General features: G+C 40.1%; 1 protein-coding gene across 10 annotated transcripts in view; it reads left to right on the forward strand.

Annotated features, from left to right (window-relative positions):
- KIF13A (kinesin family member 13A) overlaps positions 1–23,996 on the forward strand; it is a 195,048-nt gene that overhangs the window by 72,672 nt on the left and 98,380 nt on the right. For all 10 annotated transcript variants that reach the window (XR_009693639.1, XM_061147540.1, XM_061147544.1 and 7 more), the window contains exons 3-4: positions 7,092–7,104; positions 22,741–22,801. Coding sequence is in view for 9 of the 10 variants with exons in the window: in XM_061147540.1 (XP_061003523.1) it covers positions 7,092–7,104; positions 22,741–22,801 (74 nt within the window). In the remaining variant the exon portion in view is untranslated. The remainder of the gene's footprint in view (positions 1–7,091; positions 7,105–22,740; positions 22,802–23,996) is intronic.

The raw sequence follows: 23,996 nt of genomic DNA on the forward strand, positions 1-23,996 counted from the left end.
CAGATGGAAGGAAAGAGATTATATAAAATAAATGGCTAAGTAAGTAAAATAAATGGCTGGAAGTGGGAGAGTTCCATTACTGGAAAGTGGTGGTGGCAAGAAAAGAACCCCATCGTCTGGTTTCTGCATCCCTGCTCTTAGCCACCATGCTCGACTGGCTCTCAGAAAAGGCTGTTACCTGTCTCTACTACTCAGCTAACGTCTCTGCTTTCATGAGGCTGTTGCATGGAGCGTGGTGTTTGGTTCTGACTCCCTAATGTAGGAAATGTAAATATTGTTCATGCAGCTATAAGCTTGGTAATCATAAGTATATGCTGTGCTGTGCTTAGTCGCTCAGCCGTGTCCGACTCTCTGCGACCCCGTGGCTGTGGCCCGCCAGGCTCTTCTTTCCATGGGGATTCTCCAGGCAGGAATCCTGGAGTGGGTTGCCATGCCCTCCTCCAGGAAGTATATGCTATCTAAGTACAAATTCTCACATAAGTGGAAAATTAATCCTGGAAGGACAAGTAAAACTGATAAGATGTATGCTTCTTCCAAACAGCATGTTAATTGAGGTCCTGTCTAGTAATAGCAGCTGAGAACTAGCCTGAGAATGGCCTCACAGAGGGGCCTGATTCTTGATTTTAAATCAAGAATGGGTGCTTACTGCTGCTGTTTTTGTTTTTTTTTTTTTAAGCTTCGCTGCATGATCCTTTTGAAGACACAGCAAGAAAATTGCACAAGAGCCGTGTTTTCTCTGCTCAACTTTGTTTTGGTTAATCTAGTGTGAGTTCTTGCCAGGCTCCCCTGCACTGGGAGTTGCATCCATGGTGATGAGAAGCTGGAGCTCCGTGCAGTGGCTCGGAGAACTCTCCACAGAGATGGCCAGGGGCTTCTCAGAGGCCTGTCACCCACAGCAGTAGCTGGCTGTGTTTCGTTAGTCAGGGGGAATAGTTCAGGCATTTTCCTTGACAAATATCGGGAGAAAAAAGGCAGGAAGGCTATTATCAGTGGATAGTAATTCCATCAAATAATGTCCTGTAACTTGCTAACCTTTCCATTTGCTTTGTGTATCCATTTTAATTTTGGAAACACACACACATATACACATATATTGAATGAACATCATTAGGTTGAATTAATAGTTCTGTGGATATGCTCGTGTATTCCCCTCAGGTTTTGCATTGTATTGTAGCAATTTATTTAAATTAACCAGTTCATTAATTCTTTGGCCATTTGCAGTCTTCTTGTGGTGGGTGTCAAGAGCTCTTGAAAATGTATATGTAACCCCATCTGCTTTTTGGGCTTCCCTAGTAGCTCAGATGGTAAAGCATCTGCCTGCAACGCGGGAGACCTGGGTTCGATCCTTGGTCGGGAAGATCCCGTGGAGGAGGGCATGGCAACCCACTCCAGTACTCTTGCCTGGAAAATTCCATGGATGGACGAGGAGCCTGGTAGGCTACAGTCCATGGGATCGCAAAGAGTCGGACTCGACTGAGCAACTTCACTGGATCTGCTTTTTATGACTCATAGAAGTGCTTGCTATATAGTTTTGTCTACATGAATATGTTCATTTGTTGGTATACAAGTATATGAACTTATCTTCAAACTACACTTAATAAATCATGGTGGAAGATGAACCTTTATGGCCTCCCATCAAACACAGTCCCAACCCTGTGTCCTACTGTCTCTTTCTGTGGACAGACTACTGAGCTCGTACGAGGCTGTGGTCCTCGAGCAGGCTGTGCGCTCCAGTGCTTTTTTGTGCTCACAGTTCTCCCTGTTGAAGGGTCGTTTCTTTACCCTGTCAGCTGGGTGACTCTCTTCACCTCCTAGATACGGCGCAGGGGTTTCCTTCTCTGAGAAACTTCCCTTCTTTTCCAGGTGATCTTTCCCTCTGGGGCTGCTGTGCACGTCACATTTTGTATCATAATTGTGTGTATAAGTTGCATTTATTGTTGTCTGAAAGGCAGCATGTCTAATTTGTTTCTCAACAAAGCACACAGTATGTGTTAAATATTTGTGGACTCGAATATAGCTCTTCGTTTCTGTCTGTGCTCCATCCCACGCATCCCAGTCTACTGGATAGTAGTTCTTCATGAATGTGTCTGTCTCTCTCACAAGGTGTTGAGGTCAAAGACTACGCCTCATTCTTCTCTTATCCCTCAAAGCACCTATGGTGTTCAGTGTAGTGATCGGTACTCAGTAAATGCTTGCCGGTTTAACAGTGTTACCTGGACTCTGATGTTTAGTTCTCAGAGTGAAAGTGGAAGGTGGAAGTCAAGGGCTTTATAAAGTATAAGTCCTTAGAGTAGTCTCTAAGAGTCAAATATCATTTAATTCTGTATCTTTCTGATGTAGGTTGTTAATTGCCAACAATTAATCAAAACATTTTTTTGCACATGGAAGAGAATTTTCTGTTTCTGAAGAAGGCACTCATCATTCGTGTCTCTTGAAGCACTGACTGGGGTTAGAGCTTGTGGGTATTGGAGTTTGGGGCCATCTGACTTGTAAGTAGCTCACGCTGTAGGTAATGGGCTGTAAATACTGAACAAAAGGCTCCTTGCCCTGAGCATCATCTTTTGGTGTAAGGTGTGAAGAGAGAATGACAGCTACATAGGATTGTTGTCATTGTAATATGCTATTTATACTGCCTTATTTATTTCACTCTCTTGTTAGACTCTTATATAGCCTACTAAATTCAGTACCCACTGCTCATTTCAAGACCTGGCCAGATACAGGTCCAGCTTATCTTTGCAGTCCCATATCCATGTGTGTGTGTATGTGTGTGTCTTGTGTCATCACACTGAACCTGCATTTCTGAGTCTAGTTGACTTCTGAAGCTCTTGAGGACTTGACCCTAGCTAACATCCCATTGAACTTCTCTATGTGAAAAGCTGATCTAGAGAAATAATTGTATTTAAATAAGACATAGGAAATGGTCTCCATTTTCTGACAGTCCTTGACACCTTCACTGCTGCCCCCTGCCCCCAACTTTGGAATTGTGAGATTGTGGTGGTGATGAAAGAAAGGCTTCACATCTAGATTATGTTTAAGCCACAAGGGTACAAACTTACTTCTGAGTTCTTCCAGTGATCTCAGGACTACATAACTGTGTGGGCTTGGGGACCGAGATATCATGCAAGTAGTACATTGCATGGCTTCTGCTTTCAAGGGTTTAAGTCTTAAGGATACACAAGACTCACATTCAGACAGGATCACTGAAGACTGCAGGACTTTATGTGTGGTGGTGATGTTAGGCTGTTTTGTTGACCATAGGAATCTTCAGCTATCAGAGCTGCTGAAGGCCAGTGTGGTCTCAAACAATTGTCGAGGAATTGAGGGTGGAGCGTGGAGCTGGGTTTTGGAGAGGGGTGATTTGGTCAGGCCGAAGGGAGAGACCAAGTGGGTGAAAGGCATGGAAGTTATAGGAGTTTTGTGGGGAGTGCATCAAGTGTGGGTGACCTTGAAGAGACCCATCAACTGGTTTGTCCTGAGAGAGGAAAGAACCTTCGGTGTTTTACACAGTAGGGTTGGCATCGATCAGTGGAGAACCACGCATTCTTATTTTCTCTCTAAGCCTGTGTCTGCAGGTCAGTGAGTTCTTAAAAATATATATTTTTTAATATTGATTATGTTCACGATAGATGTTTATATTCATCTTTTTTCATAGATACATGAGAGAAAACTTTTATCTTTACATTGCAATATCACATTAGTTTTTTCTTCCCCCCACCCCCCAAAGGATAACATGCTGCATTTGGTTATAGTATCAGTATTACTCATGTTGGAAAACTTTTTTCTTCACAATTACCAGAAAATACAGAGCCTCTGGAAATTGGGGCAGTAAACTGTGGTTCTGGATTAGGATGCTTAGTTTCTTATCAGCTAATTCAAACCTCAAGAAATGTTTATCAGTTAATGAAGTATAGTTGTGATAAACCAAATGACTGACTTTTCCTTCTGCAGCCAGGATCCTTGATCTAAAATGATGAGTAATTTGGGTAGTGGCAGTTTCACTTAGTGACCTGCCTTTCCCCCATGCATCCTGGCCTCCATTTTTTATTGTTAACATTTAATATTTATTTATTTGTTTTGGCTGTGCCCGGTATTGGTTGTGGCGTGTGGGTCTAGTTCCCTGACCTGGGATCAAACCCGGGCCACCTGCATTGGGAGTGCAGAGTGTTAGCCACTGGGCCACCCAGGAAGTCCCTCCATTTATTCCTAACAAACCATCCTCAGAAACATAAAAGAAGATAGTGGAATGATATTGGCATTCCCATATTATGTGCTTTCTTTCTAAGCCAAAGAGATACACTTAACAAAGTACTTAAAATGCTGAAATAGGATTGGTTTCTAATAGGAATAAAGAAAACTGTGTTGAAATGTCAATAAGGAAAGAATCACTCACTTATTGGGTGGCAAAGGAGGTCAGGGTACTACTGGCTAAAAACCAACACTTTTTTTTTTTGCTGCTGGTGATGATTATTATACAGTCGTGAAGCACAGGAGAACCCTGGGGAAATCCCTGGAATTTCTGTTAGCATGTTCCACCCCCATTAGATTCCTTGGTTCATTGTAGCCTTAATGTGAAACACGTATTTTACTAATTTGTCCCATGCTGTCTCATATGATTGCTTTACTGTAGGCCAAGTCAAGTGGCTTTTCTTTACCTCATTAAATAAAGCTGTGATTTAAATGGCTTTTAAAAAATAAAGCAGGCAATATAAGAGAAGGCTTTATCAAAAGTACTGTGAGTGATGTTTTTATTATTATTATTATTGTTCTACCTGTTCAGAACAGATGCCTTTTAGAGCAGTTGTTCCACTTAAAGAAATTTTCTTGGAAGAAACCTCAAGCTTTTATGTACAGAACAAAGACCCATGGCTGTCTTAGATTTAAAAACATGCGTGCATTGTTATAACAACATCCATTAATGTTGGTCTTGTTTAAAAGGATAGATGTGTAGAATGTTGAAACTTCTTAATTGCAGCTTGAGATACCAGTTTTTCTAGGTAGTTTCCCTCTGAAATCACATTCCTCTTATCTCTGCCTGCGGTCGTGACATAAGGATTCATTTCTTTTTAGCTAATTCATGGAATTTCAAGAAGATAATTCTTTATCTTCATCATTATAAGAAATGTCATGATTTTCTTTCCGTAGATTTAAAGGTTAGGGTAATCTACCTAATTGTGGAATCCATGGAGTTTCTTTTCTTGATCTTGAACTCTGGGTTTTATTTGGGGAGCCTCAGAGTTCTGGGAGGGATATTGAACACAGTTCAGTTCAGTTCAGTCGCTCAGTCGTGTCCGACTCTGTGCAACCCCATGGACTGCAGCACGCCAGGCCTCCCTGTCCATTGCCAGCTCCCGGAGTTTACTCAAACTCATGTTCATTGAGTCGGTAATGCCATCCAACCATCTCATCTTCTGTTGTTCCCTTCTCCTCCTGCCCTCAATCTTTCCCAGCATCAGAGTCTTTTCCAATGAGTCAGTTCTTCACATCAGGTGGCCAAAGTACTGGAGTTTCAGCTTCCACATCAGTCCTTCCAATGAATATTCAGGACTGATTTCCTTTAGGATGGACTGTGTGGATCTTCTTGCAGTCCAAGAGATTCTCAAGAGTCTTCTCCAACACCACAGTTCAAAAGCATCAATTCTTTGGCCCTCAGCTTTCTTTAAAGTCCAACTCTCACATCCATACACAACTACTGGAAAAAACCATAGCTTTGACTAGACGAACCTTTGTTGGCAAAGTAATGTTTCTGCTTTTTAATATGCTGTCTAGGTTGGTCATAACTTTTCTTCCAAGGAGCAAGCGTCTTTTAATTTCATGGCTGCAGTCACTGTCTGCAGTGATTTTGGAGCCCCCTAAAATAAAGTCTGTCACTGTTTCCACTGTTTCCCTATCTATTTGCCATGAAGTGACAGGACCAGATACCATGATCTTAGTTTTCTGAATGTTGAGTTTTAAGCCAACTTTTTCACTCTCCTCTTTCACTTTCATCAAGAGGCTCTTTAGTTCTTCTTTGCTTTCTGCCTTAAGAGTGGTGTCATCTGCATTTCTGAGGTTATTTATGTTTCTGCTGGCAATCTTGATTGCAGTTTGTGCTTAATCATTGAACACAGTGATGGAGAAAGGGCACCGTGCTGTTCGTGCCTATACCTTTTAGTTCCCATGCCCTCTGCCCTGGAAAATCCTTTTTTTTTTTTTTTTTTTTAAATTCTCATGGTTCTATTCCCTATGAAGAAAGATTAAAGCCACGGGAAACCTCCCCCCCCCCCCCCATTTCTTTTTAACAATCATTTTGGAGTTTCTGAATCGATGTTTCGGAGACTAGTTAAGAATTTCCACATCCAGGTCAAGCCCCTGTGATAGGATTGCATACCATGTAAATTATAGTTCAGCTCCTTAACTTTGTACACAATCAAACCATTTACCAAGGAAGTTAGTCTAATGTTTTGTTACTTTGAAAACCATTTCCTTTTCAGAGATTTTACTGGATGCAGAGGTGTTTTTTTTAAATGCAGAATTGAATGATAAAAAAGTTCATGTGTGGTTGATGATAAGGATGCAATTTGCTTTTAAATTTATATTCAGGGTTGAAATACGTGAAAATTGTCATCTAAACAGTGCTTTCTAAATTGGGGAGAAATCCCATATTGATTAGAGTATTTTTCAAAGGAGATATATATATATATATATGCCAATTTAAAAAAAATTCAAATATGAAAATTGATTTTGAAGTATTTGACCACAAGCAATATGATTGCAGAGTATTTCTTTTTTTTTTTTTTCCTGATGCTCTTTTTGTTGGCCATTTTATAATCATTAAAAATACCTCTGAATGACTGGATAGATTCTGTTAAGCCAAGGAAGAAACTTATTATGCCCACACTGTGTTTTTGAGCAAATATAACAGTTTATTGCTTCAGGCAGTGGAGTAAATTTGGCTTCTGATTTTTGTAAGTAGAGCATATATTAGATCATGTAATCAAGATGCTGAGTTTGCCTTGTTTTTTTTTCTTTCATTGCTTCCTTCTGATGTATTGCTGCTGTGTGGACAACCCTCTCTACTTCTGCTACTGAAATTTTTTGTTTCCATCATTCAGGAAACCTCCCAAGGTAAGCACCGATACGGAATTTAGTATGCATGCTGGCCAAGTGTGCCAAAATTTTGAATGTCATTCGTCACAATGACCCCTCTGAAACACCTCTGCTTTTGAGAAGACAGCTGGGCATTCTAATGTAAAACTTAAACCATGAACAGTTAATGTTGGTAATGATATTAAATGTGAATGGTCCCCTACATCTTATAAAGCACTTTCATACATTATTTCATCCTTGGAACTAATGCGTGGGTTTTCAGGACAAACCTATCTGGCTGTTGTTTATATTTTTTTGATGATGACATGAGGCCCAGAGAGAGGAAATAATTTGATAATAACAGTAATTCACAGATAGGGTAATGGAGAGTGAAAGTGGAAGTTGCTCAGTCATGTCTGACTCTTTGCCACCCCATGGACTATATAGTCCATGGAATTCTCAGGCCAGAATACTGAAGTGGGTAGCCTTTCCCTTCTCCAAGGGAAATCTTCCCAACCCAGGGATCAAACCCAGGTCTCCTGCATTGCAGGCAGATTCTTTACCAACTGAGCTATGAAGGAAGCCTTCATAGAGTAATGCAGAACTATATAATATCACCACCTAGAAAATGGGAAGACAAAAATGGTAACATCATGGTAGGTTGGTAACTGGATTATTGACTGGACAGACTATCTTTTCTGTGTCCTACTAAGAATCATTGATATCACCAGAAAAATTCTCCAAACTTTTAGAGTTTCAGCCATCTGCCAACTTTATGTGCTCCTTTGGAGTTTCTAGCCAATTGCAAAGTCCACTAATTAGAGCCAGCCCCCATGTTCCGGCCAGCCTTTGTTGACATGTGTGCCAGTGAGAAGCCTAAAAATTAAAGAGTAGGTAGAAAAAGAAGCCAATGAGAAGCAGGACATCATCTGAATGATCAACTCTTGAATGAATGAAGGCTGATTTTTATTACCGGTGAGTATTTTATTGGTTATCCAAGGGACACTTAGTACCAAAAGGAAGGAGAAATGCAATCAGCCTCTGACCAGTGATGCTGGTTTTAGCTTTGGTTTTTGAGATGGGATCAAGTCAGGTTACACCCACATATATTATATGGTCAGAATCTAAGACACGTTGGGTAAGGAGAAGAAATCCAGCATAGATTAGATTTACTTATCTCTGGGATTATGAAGGAAAATCTAACTTAGCTTTTGGAGTATTGAGACCTCCCTAAAATGCTAAGTGTTATCCTTTATGTTTATTAAAGGCAGTATAGGAATTGTCCTTGGCGTTAAGAATTCCAGCTCCAGTAAGGAAGCCGTGCATTGAACAAATAATATGAAATCTTTTAAGAAAGAGGCAGTGTATGATGTTTAGAAATAAAAGCACTCGCATCCTGGCCAAATCTGAGGGATTAGAAGGTTATTCCTGAGCAATCATTGACGTGGTGTGTGTGCTCAGTCATTTCGGAGTCTTTTGTGACCCCATGGACTGTAGCCCTCCAGGCTCCTCTGTCATGGGATTTCCCAGGCACGAATGCTGAAGTGGATTGCCATTTCCTACTCCAGGAGATTTTTCCGACCCAGGGATTGAACCCACATTGACAGGCGGGTGCTTTACCTCTAGCGCCACCTGGGAAGCCCCTATTGATGTGGAAATGTGTAACCAAAAATGTCTCTGCTACTCAGAAAGATGTGAGCTCCCCTTAAGTAGCTCTTTCTTCCCTTGCTGTTGGTTCCTAAAGGTTTCAGAACAGACAGCCAACCTTATGATGTATTTAATTCTCTCCCTACAGAAAAAGGCACTAAAATCCTGAGCAGTTCCGCAAAGGTTACTTAATGAAGGAGAAGCAGTGAAGTGAAAAAGAGGCACAAAACCACATTTTTAAAAAATCACTAATTGCTTCATATACAGAAATGTTCTGGTTACTTTCTACCTGGTATATAATAGTTTCGTGGTTTCACTAGGTATCCTATTAATAGTTCCTATGAAGTGTCATGAAATTTCCAAGGTAAAATGAATGACATTAAATATAAATATATATATACATGCACACACATATGTGTGAGTGTGTGTGTATGTGCACGTGCACACACATGCCATAAGGCACATCTGGAAAGTATGAAAATCATCTTAAATTCAAACAAATGACATAGCAAACTGAAGTTTTTTAAAAAGATGCTAAGATAGATAAGGTCTTTTCATGCAGAAACTATGAATATTGAAAGCAAATGGGAAACATATTTTTAATGATGACTATATAAGCATAAACTTTTATTTATTTCAGACAATGAGATTTTGACATGCATAATTAGTAAAAGCATCAGAGAAGACAAGCTGGTTTCATTTAACAAATATTTTGGGCAGGGGCCAAGTGCTGCATGCATCAGACCAGATCCTAGCATTCTAATGGGGTTGGAGTACGGAACATGTGCATAATGTAATGTAAAATCAAGAGGAAACTATCTGTCAAACTCATAGGATGGAAAGTCCTGTTCTGACTTCTGCAGAACTGACAGCTAAGACCGGACAAAATATTAAAAACCTATACTTGAACCTTTACATGGCATCTACACAATGACTGTTGAATGAATGAAGAAAAAAAAAAAAAAGACCTGTTGTACCAGAAGGACACTTCACCAGTTTAGTAGAAAGAAGGTTCAAGTTTAGCTAAGTCATGTGTTCCCTTCACTGGTGGACAGAACCACTTTGCTAAAGACTGAGCCAGAGAATAGGTGGGGAAACAATGACAGACTTTATTTTGGGGGGCTCCAAAATCACTGCAGATGGTGGCTGCAGCCATGAAATTAAAAGATGCTTGCTCTTTGGAAGAAAAGATATGACCAACCTAGACAGCATATTAAAAAGCAGAAACATTACTTTGCCAACAAAGGTTCGTCTAGTCAAAGCTATGGTTTTTTCCCATAGTCATGTATGGATGTGAGAGTTGGACAATAAAGAAAGCTGAGTGTCAAAGAATTGATGCTTTTGAACTGTGGAGTTGAAGAAGACTCTTGAGAGTCCCTTGAACTACAAGGAGATCCACCCGGTCCATCCTAAAGGAAATCAGTCCTGAGTATTCGTTGGAAGAACTGATGCAGAAGCTGAAACTCCAATACTTTGGCCACCTGATGTGAAGAACTGACTCATTAGTAAAGACCCTGATGCTGGGAAAGATTGAGGGCAGGAGGAGAAGCAGGTGACAAAGGATGAGCTGGTTGGATGGCATCACCGACTCAATGAACATGAGTTTGAGTAAACTCTGGGAGCTGGCAATGGACAGGGAGGCCTGGCGTGCTGCAGTCCATGGGGTTGCACAGAGTCGGACATGACTGAGTGACTGAACTGAACTGAACTGAGCCAGAGAAAACACTCTGTCCTAATTCCATTCTCAAGTAGACCCAAATGCCCGGCTGGGTCGTAATCCCGATCGTCTTCTGTGGCCTGTCCCCAGAGGGAAAGTGCCCATTGGACCTTACAAATCTCACCAGTAATTTGGATTCTCTTGTCGTTACATTAATTTGTGTTTTCCTGAGGAATATCTGCCTTTTCCTGTAGTCTGTGTTTGGACAATTATTGAAATTATGCCTAATGATGTTGGTAAATAATAATCACCTCCCTATAGTATTTTCTGTTTCTATTATGTGTGAGGATTTTGCACATTTTAGAGGTGCTGATTAGGAGAAAGGAGGGGCTGTCTCTTAGAATATTTGGTTGAGTTATCACTGTTCCTACCCAGCTGTTACACAGGAAAGAAGTCTCACAGTCTTTTTATCTATCCTTGGAACTGTACTCTTAGAATGCTATGCTATTTTCATTGTTTCTATTAATAATAGCTATCTTTAATTCAGCACTTAAAATATGCCAGATTCACTTTAAATCCAAATTAAAATTTAATGCGAACTTGGATGCCTTCAGAGAAACAGGGGCAAAATGAGTGGTTGCCAGGAGGAGTGAGAGGAGAGGAGAGATGAATAAATAGGTGAAGAACAGGATTTTTAGAGCAGTGAAACTATTTTGTATGATACTGTAAAGGTAGATATATGACATTATGCATTTGTCAAAACTCATAGGACTATATAGCTCAAAAGAGTGAACCTTGACATATGGAATTTAGTTGTTAATAATGTATTGTTGGTTTATCAATTATAATAAATATAGCATAACTAATACAAGGTATTAGTAATAACAGAAACTGCTGAGGAGGTGTTTGTGAAGAGGGGGTATATGGGAACTCTTTGCACTAGCTGATCAGTTTTTCTGTAAACCTAAAACTGCTTTAAAAAATAAAGTATTAATTATGAAAAAATAGATGTACTTCATATTCACAGAATAAAATAGAAAAAAAACTATGTGAAAAGCATTTGACAAAGTTCAGCACTTGTTTATGTTATAAACTTGTAGCAGGTTGTAGTAGACAGAAACCTCCTCAAGATGGTAATGGGCATGCATTAAACATATAGAGCTGTCATCATATTTAACGGTAAAAGACTGAACGCTTTCCATCCAAGATGCGAAATAGGTGAGGATTTAGCCACTTCTATTCAGCATTAACTGGACTTCTTAGCCAGTGTAATTAGGCAAGAAAGAGAAAAGAAATTCAGATCGGAATGGAGGAAGCAAAAGCATCTTTATTTCTAGACAATAAAGTCATATATTTGATAAACATTAAAAAATCTCCAAATAAGCTTCTAGAACTTACAAGTGGCAGAGTGGCAAGAAAAAGGTCAAAATAAAAATTGTACCTCTTTAAAATAGCATGAGCAATTAGAAAATAAAAATTAACAGCAACCCAATAATTTACAGTAGCTTCAAAAACATTAGATATTTAGGGATATACTTAGTTGAAAATGCACAATACCTTTCTATTAGCATCTCAGATATAGATGACCATTGGATTGTAAGCAGATGTGCAAAGAGATGGAGAAAATATCAACTGTCATTCAGAGAATGACATAGCATAGAGTTGGACTGCTGGTACATGGAAGGGAACCCTGGGTGACATATTTAGAAGGAAGTTGAGGAACTTCTCTGATGGTCCACTGGTTAGGACTCTGAGCTTTCACTGCCAAGGGCATGATTTCGATCCCTGGTCAGGAAACTAAGATCCCTGGTCAGGGAACTAAGCTGCATGACATGGCCAAAAAAAAAAAAAGGAAGAGGTTGAAACCAAATCCTGCTGTGGAGGGCCTTGATACCAGGGTTGTCTCTCGATATATTCCGTGTCTCTGTTTTGAACAAAGCAGTGGCCTGATTCAAACTCCCTTTCAGGTTAATCTGAAAGCAGAGCATAAAATAAATTGGGTTTGGTCAGTGGGTGGGAACAGGATGGTATGCAATAAAATGAGCCAGGAATGAGGTAGATTCATTACCTCTTTTTCAATAAAATGAGAGATAATGAGGGCCTGCATTGGTGCGGTGCCATGAGAGAAGAGGAAGGGAAGGATGATCAAAACATTGCAGAACTAAAATGTCCAGGACTTGCATGCTGGTAGCATGTGGGAGAAGACAGTGCCACAAGAGGAGGCAGAGATGAATCTGGAGTTTAAACCTGAGAAACTGAAAATTCGGCAGGAACTGAAGAAGAAAGACCTGGTTTGGTGCAAGGCAAAGTGAAAGAGTTTAGTTTTAGGGTGAATTGAATCAAATGATGATAAAGCATCTGATGGGGATGCCTAGCAGGTAATACACGGTTTGTAGTCTGCCCTACAAAGGTCAGGTACATCCTGATGGGAAGGAGATAGGAGGTAAAGCAAGAGGTATTGATTATGTTGTCAAAGAAGAAAGGATTAAGTGGGATAGAAGACGTGGGAGAATAGGGGTGAGCAGGGACCCGTCCTGTTTTCGGGAATGGATGGGGAAGAGCCAGTGAAAACTCAGAAGAGAAACCAGGTACCCCTGTGGTGCTGCTGCTCATGGTGACTCTGAGGACAGTTACACTTGTTCTCGCCGAATTGTGTTTCTTTTGTTCTTCAAAGTTATTTTTTCTAGTGTTGTATTAGGACAAGGAGAAAATATTCTTCTGGTTGAACTTGAGAGTAAGATTGAACATTTTTTTTATATTGCACGTGCATGTACAATAGAAAGAGAAATTTCCACAAATGTATCCTTGTGTAAATTGTTTGGTACTATTTATTTGGATTTTCTTTTTGGTGCTACATTTTGTAAATTTGTACTCCAGAGTAGAGAAACATTTATTTCGGCCTGGGCCTAGTGCATACCATTTAATCCTTTCACCAGTAGCATATCATGCAATGTTTATTGGAGCGTGTTCTACTTCCCTTAAAAAGAAAAATAAGCTTTTAGACAAACATAGAGACGCCTGATTTATGCCTCTTCATTCGTTTAAAATAAAGAGCCTTTGTCTCAGAATTTTCGGAGTTGAAATAGGTGTGTTTTTCCTTATTGTGTGTGTGTGAAGATCTCTGTCTAAATATGTGTTATGCATGCTCTATTGATGGAAACCAGGAAAATGTACCAGTCAAAGGAGCTTTGCCTTTAGAAGCCCAATTCCAGGTCTCCCTGATGGCCCTCTGAATGTCAGGCATGTTCTAGGACACTTCGCTATTCATGCTTCTGTCATCTCTGGCACAAGCATCTTACTTTCCCAGGGAGCAACACTGAAACACATGCAGAGAAAAATGAATGAATTCTTCCTCCTTTTTCTGTTTTCTTCTTCACCCTTCAGTGTTTATTGAGAACTATCCATGTGCCAAGTGAGCACTTTGGAACTGGAAGAAATTTCTGAACTGAGACCATTCAGAGTCTGAGACTAAGGAGATGGAGGCTTAAGGAGTGAATCGGCCCAGACCATTCAGTGAGAGAGCTTTGGGCTGCAATTCTAGGCCTTCTGATTGCTGCTACTGTCTATTACACCATGTGCTTGTACAATGGTTTTTCTGTTTTTTGGGTTTTATGGAGTAAAAAAAGCAGGAAAGAGTAAGAAGGAAGAGTCTGAAGCAAAAGTAAATATCTGCAAGATCACTTTGTTTACAGTCACATTCTTCTTTACACCATTTGCTCATTTTTAAAGCCATGGTCATCATTTTAAGATCTCCATAAGTTAGTTTAAGAATCATTTGAACAATTTGATCTTGTTAATTAAACTCACTTTGGAGTGAAAGTCTTAGTAGCTCAGTTGTGTTTGACTCTCTGTGACCCCGTGGACTATATCCCACCAGACTCCTCTGTCCATGGGATTCTCCAGGCAAGAATAGTGGAGTGTGTTGCCATGCCCTTCTCCAGGGGATCTTCCTGTTTTTTATTTACAAGCCCTGTTTGGAACTATTGACCTTAAGGATGTTTAATCCCTCTTCTAGTTACATAAGTTTGTTGGTAAAATCTTGAACAGGAGAAAATGACAGCATAACAAAAATAAAATTGTCACTTTTTGGAGGCAGTATCCTTTAAAGGGTCATACTGCCGTACCAAAACACCTGAATACAAAAAAAAAGGCTCAGAAATAAGGAGGGAGAGATCACTCTATACAGTTTATGCCATCTGAAGTGCAGTTTCATTCAGACTCATTTTACAGTCTGTGACTACCATCATTTTCATCATTTACTTTGTGCATTTCTGAGAACTGAGCGGTGGCCTGGAATTAGATGAGTTCTAGACCTGTTCTGGCCAACAGCAGCCACTTAGCCACACATAGCATTTGAACATGTGCTATGTGGCTGCTCAAAACTGAGATTTTGGTGAGTGTAAAAATACACACCAGACATCAAATACTTGGTATGAGGAAAAAAGTAAATATTTTAAAAAGCGTATTAGGTTAAATGAGAACGCTATTTAAATTGTTTTATCTCTTGACTTTTGAGTGTACCTAGAGACGCAATTTGAATTACATTTGTAGCTTGGATCATGTTTCTGTTTCAGACCAAACATATAGCTGAATATGGAGCTTCTTTTTAGCATCCATCCTGAGGTTTTTGCTCAGTTTCTCTTACCCTGTTAAATGCAGCCACTCTATCGTCACCCCTTACATTTCTGCCTTTATATCTGAGCCCATGAGTGTTGCAGCTGCGTGAACTGAATGGCAGAAAGGCGGCATAGCCCCACCACTCTGCGTTTTTTCCTAGGAGGCATTTTTACTTTATTCATTCAAATGTCATTTATTAGATGACTATAATTGAGAATGTTTGCAAAAAGTACAGTCTGAAGAATTTGTGGGGCTTAAGAGGCAATTTAACTAGTGGTGCCTGCTCTCCGGAACTCACAGTATGGTGAGGAAGGTTAAACATGTATAGCATTGTAAGTGGTGGAAAACAGATCATGCTAAACATCATCATTTCGACAGGACATGAATGTAGGGCTGTAATTCTTTTTGGTCTGGTTCGGTTCTCTAACAATGTGTCGTGAACACACTTGGCACACCACATCTCTCATAGTCATCCTACTCTTTCAAATGAACAGAGTTGAAAAGTAACCATCCACAGGACATGGGTTCGCCGATATTTATAAAACCAGAGAAAAGGGGTTTATGGAGAGATCTCAGGTGCAGTTCCAGAGTCGACAGCAGCCAGGACAAGCTGTGAGTAGCAAGCAGCTCAGTCCGCAGATGTGAACAGTGGGTGAATTGTACCCGGAGAGGAGGGTGGCAGGATCGTGTGAGCACAGAGAGACACACTCCTTCGTGCAAAGCCCAGCCAGCCCACATAGAGTGGACATTTTCCCTCATGGGAAGCCCTTTTCATTCTGGACTTGGGGGCTAGGAAGTACACAGTGAGTCTTGTGTTGATCCTTTTGACGAGGAACTCGGTGAACTGTAGCAGCTCTCTTCTTGTGGCCCTATGAACCTTCCTTGCCTTTTCATTTTTCTTTCTTTATTTGACTGAGCAAATACAGAGCACCTATCTACTGTGTCTGTGCTTGTAAGGATTCAAGAAATGAATTAGCACAGGCCCTGGCCCAGGAAACCTCCAAGCTTGATGAGAAAGTAACACACTTAGGATGGTGCTTGCTACATAATAAACACTCTGTAAATGGAAACTGTGCTATACTGTTAACTGGGAGAGGAGCCCAACAGTGTTGTTAACTGGGAGAGGAGCCCATCCGTAGAGACTGTCAAAACAGATAGCAGTAGCTGCCATAGACTGAGTTTTACTGTGCACCGTGCATTGTATTGGTGGACACTTTGCGTAAATGCCCACAGCCCTCATTTAATATAAAACGTGTGATTACTTCAGTAGGCTGTGTATTCGAGAAGTGAAGCTATTGACTGAAAGAGCACAGAGGAGGGAAGTCGAGGACGCACTGGAGGAGGTGACCTTTGGGCAGGTCTTGAAGAATGGCCAGGGGGTAAAGAGAGGCAAAGGGTTGTCAGAGGGGAGGTTTTCTTAAGACTTCCACATTTTCTCTTCTCCTTTATTCCCCTGGACTTCCCACTGTGCTCATCCACCATCCATGTCATTGGTGGAAGCTCTCAGAGCTGGAGAGATGCCTGACTCTTGACATAATCTATAGGTGAATAGGGGAACTTGCTCCTGTCTTTTGGGGAAGGAGTGGGAATCCAGTAAACACACAGATCATGTTTGTATGGAGACATTGGTCTTGTCACTTTCACAGTCGAGTGGGACCAGCCTTTGACCAAGTACTGTTGGGTAATCTACTACCCTACTCACCAGTGTGGGCTGTTTTATTTAAGTAGTCGTCATGTGTGATAACACAGATTTACGAGATCGTTTTTAGGTGAATAGTCATTCACTGTGAAGTTGCTGTAACAAGTAAATTCTCAGAGTATTTTTGTTTAGTGGAATTATGGGCAATAAAATCATTAGGAAAACCAAGGTCTTGACCTCTCAGAATTAATAATGTAGAAGAACAAAGGGACTCTCTTATACATGCTAACACATTCAATCTGGCCAGAGAGGTATGAAATTCACAGTAAGAAGAAGTAGTGTCCTTAAGAAAGGTTTCATAAGGGAGTGACATTTGAGATGATGCTAAAATAATTTAATAAGGAGAAATAAGAAAGGGAGTATGCTTTGATGCATTTTGCAGAAACTCTGATGTGTATGTTTGGAGGTGCTTATTTGCCTAAAATTAAATTATCTTGAGAAAAGTATTGGGTTAATCACTTTCTGCCTGGAGAGGAGTTGAAAGGTACAAAGATGATTTTTGGGGGGAAAAAAGTGCTTTTTAATTTTCAAGAATAATTCTTTTGTTTTGTCTTTGTAACTAGACCAAAAGCGACTAGAGGACAGAAACACATGCCTAATGTGTATTTGAGTTCCTTGAAGTGCCTCAGACTGAGAGCAGTGGCAACTAGGCATTGCTTGAATGCTTTCTGGATGAACTATTTTATAATTGGAGAACATATTAGTGAAAGTGTGCAAGTAGAAAGAGATATGCAGTTGAAAGTACCTTTATGTTTGGTATTTATGGATCAGAAAAATGATTACAGATCACATTTCTTAGAACCCTGATGTCCTCTGTTTCTTCGAGGAACATAAAAGATGCATTTTTTCTTTTTTTAAAATGGCAACTTGAATTTTGCTGACATGCCAGTGAAATGAGCCTTTTCGGTAAGAGTGGGGTTTTTCTGTGGTGTGTCCTGCCTCTGCGTCCTAAGGCACGTTTGCCTCCGAGTGTGTGGTACCCAGCACATCTGCCTTATTGAAAACAGCTTGTGCTCACCCTACAGGATGCTCAGTGGTTCACAGAGATGCAAAGAGAACATTTTTAGGAGGGTGTTGAAGGTGGGACCAATGTGTCCAACAAGCTTCAGGGAATTAAATCCTGGTCTGAGTTTTACAAGCTGGAAACTTAGAGGAGGGCGTGGGATTCCAAGCAGGTGGAGTCACATTTCATTGAAAACAGTGAAGACGGTGGTTTTCAGATTTTGAGAACAACTGGGGAGCATCTGTACTTTTGGTTCTTTTTCTAGATGAAGGCTCTTGGAAAATGTGGGTTGCTTTACAAAAAAAGTTCACAGTGTTGATTGGCATTGGTGAAATATGAAAATTATACTTGGTTTTCAGATTTGATTTTTTGTGGGGGGGTCAGTTGTATACATTAAAAAGTCCCCCATCTCCTATATTCAAGATGCCAGTGACTTCATAATGAATAGGTAAAACAAACATTTAGGAATTCTAATGAAATTAGAAGTCTTGAATAAATATATTTCTCTAGTATAATGTGCTGGCTTCGAAAAAAACTGATTTCCTCTCTATTTGAAGTGGTTAGTTTCCAAAGAATAACTCTCATGAAAATAGTTTAGTTATCTCTTTTGAAATGTCAATGATTTTTTTTTGAACTTTTTATTTTGTCCTAGGGTATAGTTGATTAATAACGTTGTGATAGTTTCAGGGGAACAGTGAAGGGACTCACCATACATGCTTATCTATCCATTCTCCTCTAAACCCCTCTCGCATCCAGGCTACCCCATAACATTGAGCAGAGTCCCTTCTGCTATATACAGTAGGATCTTGTTGGTTATCCACTTTAAATATAGCAGTGTGTACGTGACCTTCCCAAACTCCCTAACTATCCCTTCCCATTGGCAACTGGAAATGTCAATGATTTTTGTATTAGAAAATCAAGATTTCTTTAAAACCTAAGAAAACCATGTCCTCTTTTGTTACAAACCTTTGTGATTAAGTTAAACAATTATTTTTTTTTTTTTTTAGCCAGGAAAAGAAAGATAATTGTTTGTGAACACTAGTTTGTTTATAGTACTAACAAGATTGCAGGGGAAATGATCATGCTACCTAAGATAAATTATTTTAAACTTTTGCACACTGTTTTCATAACAGTCATACCAAATAATTATTCTCACAACAAATAATTATACTTGATGTGGTCGTACTAGTTTATGCTCGTGAACCCTGGAATGATGGTGCCGGAGAGGACTCATCTAGTGACCAAATCTGTATTTGACCATTAAAGGCAACAAGTTCCCTGAAAACCTGCATCTGAAAGTAATGAAACATCTAAAAATCTGTCTTGCAGTTTGAACTTCTACTTTTTCCTAACATTTCCTCATGTCCATTCCATGTTCTTGTCTGCATTTCCACTTCTTCTCCTGGCCTTATGTTTATTTATTGAGAAAATATTACGTACAGTGCCTGCTCTGTATGAGATATGACCCAGACACTAGCATAAGACAAAGCCCCTGCCCCCAACAGGTTGGCCTTGAAGTGGAGCTGAGACCCACACAAGAATTAAGCCATGAAACAAGACCACATATGAACTAGTGCCATGGGAGGTTGTAGAGTGCTATGGAATTTCATAGATGGAGTGGCGGGGAGTCACTGGCAGCCTTTGTTACACAAAGAAAAAAAATGACAGCAGAAATCTTTCCAGTTGCTTTGAGTTTTTAGGGGAATCCTTCAGATTTCTGGGCTTAACTTTCTTATGATAAGTGCTGAGTAAAATCATAACCCGTACTCCATGACTGGCTTGAGGCGTGCCCATTCTAAAATGCTTGTGATCGCAGCTTTTAAAATTTGAGACATAATTCAGTCCAGGGAGAGGCCAGTATTTGGCAGGCCAAGAATGAGTATGTCTGCCAGTACTATCAGAGCCCTTTGAAAAAAACGTTTTTTAACATTTGTCTGAATTTGGGAGTGGGGGCAAGTGCCTAAAATGAAAATTTTATCTTCCTTTTTATGATCAAAACCAACTTTAGACTATTAACTAGTTTGTTAGGAATAAAAGTTGACACAGAATTTGAAATGATTATTATTAAGGGCAGACCCCTGGTTTGGGAGTGGATTTCATTTTATTTCAAGTGACATTACTGTGAATATAGATCTGTAGCTGTCTAATCTTGTATGCAGAATAGCAAACTGTTATCAGTAAGTTTCTGGTAGGTATGAAAAATTAGCATACAGGAGATAAATTATGATTTCACTGTATGTAGCAACTACTAAGAGGAATTCATTGGCGTCTAGAGGGAAACAGTACCTAAAAATTGGAAAGGAGCCTCTGTTGGCCGTTTAAAGTCAGGAGAGTTGACTTAAGTCAAAAGGAAAGGAAAATACCCTGGAATTGAAAGTTAGGTGTTATAAAGATGCCATCAAAGGGAGGTTGTGGAATCTCCTTTTCTGGAAATGTTTAAAAACAAGACAGATCTTCATCTCTCAGGAGAAATGTTGAAATTCTGTCCTGCCTTGAGGCAGGAAGATTAACTGGATTATGCCTGTGTGGTCTCTCAAGTCTTTGGAAGATCCCTAGAATGCAGTAAATATTTCACACTCTTTTGGCTGGAACCGTTGTTTCGTAGCTGTTCATTTTAACCTTGATTATTATGAGACCAGAGTGAGTGTTTGTATACATAACAAAATTGAATTTGGATTTGAGGTTGATGATATATAAGTTGTGTGTGGACCTGAATCCATTTAAAAGCACTGAAGTACAGATGGTGCTGAAACTATTCAGAGTGTAACTTAGTCTTTTGATGATGTGGAATGTACCTGCTTTCTTCCAAGGTCTTAATGCCAGTTATCATTTAATAAATAATTATAAAGCAACCACTGTGGACACTGCATGATACAAATAAGAATTAGGTATGGTCCCTGCTTTCAGGGACCTTTGTCTAGGAGTGGAGGTAAAACCTATGCACAGATCATACACATGGTAAGTGAAAAAGTAATTGATAGGAGTCACAAAAATAGGATTTAGCAGTGTTGTGAGAGTGCAGAGAAGAGAAAGCTAATCCCTTTGGGTTTAACCAAAGAATGCTTCCTGAACGAAAAATATATTGGCATTGGCCTTAAGGAGTATGAGGCATTCTGAAGGATGGAAACGAAGCAAATGACAGGGGTGGAATTGTACCTAGTAACTCCGAGGTACGGACAAGTTCAGCTGAAGCATGTGGCTGTTGGGAGACTTAGGCTGGAACAGTCCCTTAGGGCCAGTTTCTAGGACCAGGTCAGAGTGTGTGTTTCTGCGTGCCCAGTGTTTATAATCTCTTGGAAATGATTAAACCTTCAAGAGTCTCTGTCCACAGGAGGATTGCATTTTACTATTGGAGTTGCACGGAGGAGCGGCGAAGGCTGGGACAAGGAGCCGAGAAAATAGCTGCTGAGTCACCTGAGTCAGTTAGCTTGAGGAGTAGGAGGGTGATGCTGAGAAACACTAGCTTCAGGGCACGTTAATGGGTGTTACTCAAGAAAGGGTCCCTGGGCTTCCCCGGTGGCTCAGTGGTAAAGAATCTGCCTGGGAGACACAGGTTCCATCCTTAGATCAGAAAGATCCTCTGGAGAAGGCAATGGCAACCCACTCCAGTGCTCTTGCCTGGGAAATCCCATGGACAGAGGAGCCTGGCAGGCTATAGGCCATGGGGTCACAAAGAGTCGGACATGACTTAGCGACTAAACAACAAGGGTCTCCTCATCAAAAGAAATTGGAGAAATAAAGTGACATAACCAAATGGGTTTATGTATGGATGCCAAGGGGGAAAGGGGAGATGGGAAGAATTGGGAGATCGGGATTGATATTTAATACATATACACTGTCGATACTATCTGAAAAATAGATAACTAATAAGAACATACATATCAAACAGGAGATTCTACCTAATGTGCTGTGGGGACCTGGATGGGAAGGATAGTCCAGAAGGGAGGGGATGTGTGTCCCTCCCCATATATCCCCTTTTATATCCCCATATATGTCTCCATATATGTATGGCTGATTCATTTTGCTGTACAGTAGAAATGCAACTTGGTAAAGCAAGTATACTCCAATAAAAATGAATTTTTTAAAAATGGGTTTATTTGCTGAAGACTTTCAGCACCTTTAATGTTGAGAATTGCGTAGAAAATCTTAAACAGGGTAAAATATGTACCATTTCCAACATGGTGTAATCTTTATTTCATGGACTGTCTCATGAAACTGCTGTTCCTTGGTGCATACTGTGGGGAGCGTTGCCCTGTGCGTGTGGTAAAGATGGCTGGAACATGAGCGGTGGTCATATGCATGGAAAACAGTGATTAGATGTGTGTCCTTATGGAGCAGGGAAGCCTGGAGTGCAGCAGTCCATAGGGTCGCATAGAATTGGACACGACTGAGCGACTGAACTGAACTGAACTGATAGGGTAGCATCAACCATTCCTAGTACATAGTAGGCATTCAGGAACTATACAGAAAGCTAAAGCATGCAAGAGTGAATTGATACATTAACAATACTTGGCCCAGGATTGGGAGTCTAAGATTTCTGGAAATGTGAAAAGTTTTGACAAACCTTTAGCTATGCTAGAAATGATAAGGTCATGGAAAGTTAGGTGGGACTGATTTCAGTGAAAGTTGATCACTTTAGTATTTCTTGTGAAGCCATGGAACGTCCACCATGGAATGTCTACCTGGTCCACTGTTTCAGCCTCTGCTGAAACTGCAGACTTGGGAGAGAAGCCATTGTCTTTTCTCACTAAATGTATAATTTAAAATATTTTGGCTAAGAGGTCTGCTTGCTTGAATGTGGAGTAAGTAGCAATTTTCATATACAATTTACTCTAATATAAGAAAATAACCTTGTATTTCTTGTAATACAAGAAAATAGCCAATTTAGTCTGAAAGAAGCTTCGGGGTTAATAAAGCATCAGACTTCTGGTTTTTGTTTTTTCTTTTAAATCAGACAGAATCAGGCATCCTCATCAGTGAATTTTTTTTCAGTCTGATTTACTCATGGAAGTTAATAAGTTTTTAAGTTTAATATTCTGTTCTTTCATCCAGGTATTTGCATTTGATTATTGCTTTTGGTCCATGGATGAATCTAACACTACAAAATATGCTGGTAAGTTGATTGTCTCTCTGTACTTGATGTTGGTTGGGCCTCTGGCCTCTTCTTCCGTTACTTCTGTTTTCTTTAATTATTCCGGAGTTCTGTTTTTTCCATAAAATTTGCACTCATTCTTTCCAGTTCTAGCATGTGGGCTTTGAAGCCAGTAAGATTTGGTTTCAGGATCTGGCTCAGCTACGTACTTGCTAAGAAACTGAAGACAGGTTCCCCCTCCCTGCCCCCAAGCTCCTTAAGCTTCAGATTTTTCACCTGTAAAGGGGGTATGAAGTGTCTTTAGAGGTGTTCCAAGGATTAGAGATAACGGGGAACCACCTCAAGCTGTATTGTGGTTATCACACGAAGAGGAGGTTGAATGTGTCCTGTCTGCCCTCATCTCTGACTTATAGTGGATGCTCTGCTCATTTGAACAAGCAAAGCACAGATGCTGTTGGTTTACAGGACCCTCTCACGTCCTGAGTGTTCTAGAGAGTCAGTGGTGATGTGAACTAAAGCTCTTCTTTCTTCAGGGAAACATGGCCTCCTGGCCCCCTGTTTTGCTACTGTTCCTTCCTTTTGAGGCATTTTATCCCTACTTCATTAAATACAAATGACTGCTATTAATAATTTTATTATTTGTGATCACAGGTGAATCTTCATCTTTGCTAGGAGTTAAAATAAGCTCAAGAGGGAAGCACTTGCTTTAGTGGAGGAGGTCTTCATTCCTTTCCTTCTGACTGTGACCCCTTTTCTTAAATACATCGCCTTAATGAGTATTTCCTCCTTACTTCTACTTAAGAGAATCTCAGCTGGGACTTCCCTGGTGGTCCAGTGGCTAAGACTCCAAGCTCCCAATGCAGGGGGCCCAGGTTCCATCCCTGGTCAGGAAACTAGATCCCACATGCCGTAACTAAGAGTCCACATGACTTACTAAGACCTGTTGCAGCTAAATAAATACATACATACATAAATATTAAAAAAAAAAAAGAATCTCAGTTGAATGACTTTTCCATTTACTGAACGAAAGGGCAAGAGGATAATGGAGAGGCTGTAGATCTTAAAAGATTAGAAGGCAAAGGAAGTCATCTGCTTGTAGGAAATTTTGTTTCTTGATAATCTTTTCCTTGCCACGTAAAGAAAATTTGCTGAGAATTTATTTGATATATAGCTTTTTCAAAAGTTAATCTTGAAGTTGGAAAATTCCTTCCGGGGC

Source organism: Dama dama, chromosome 7, assembly GCF_033118175.1.
Source record: "Dama dama isolate Ldn47 chromosome 7, ASM3311817v1, whole genome shotgun sequence".
In the NCBI taxonomy this organism is placed as follows: Eukaryota; Metazoa; Chordata; class Mammalia; order Artiodactyla; family Cervidae; genus Dama; species Dama dama.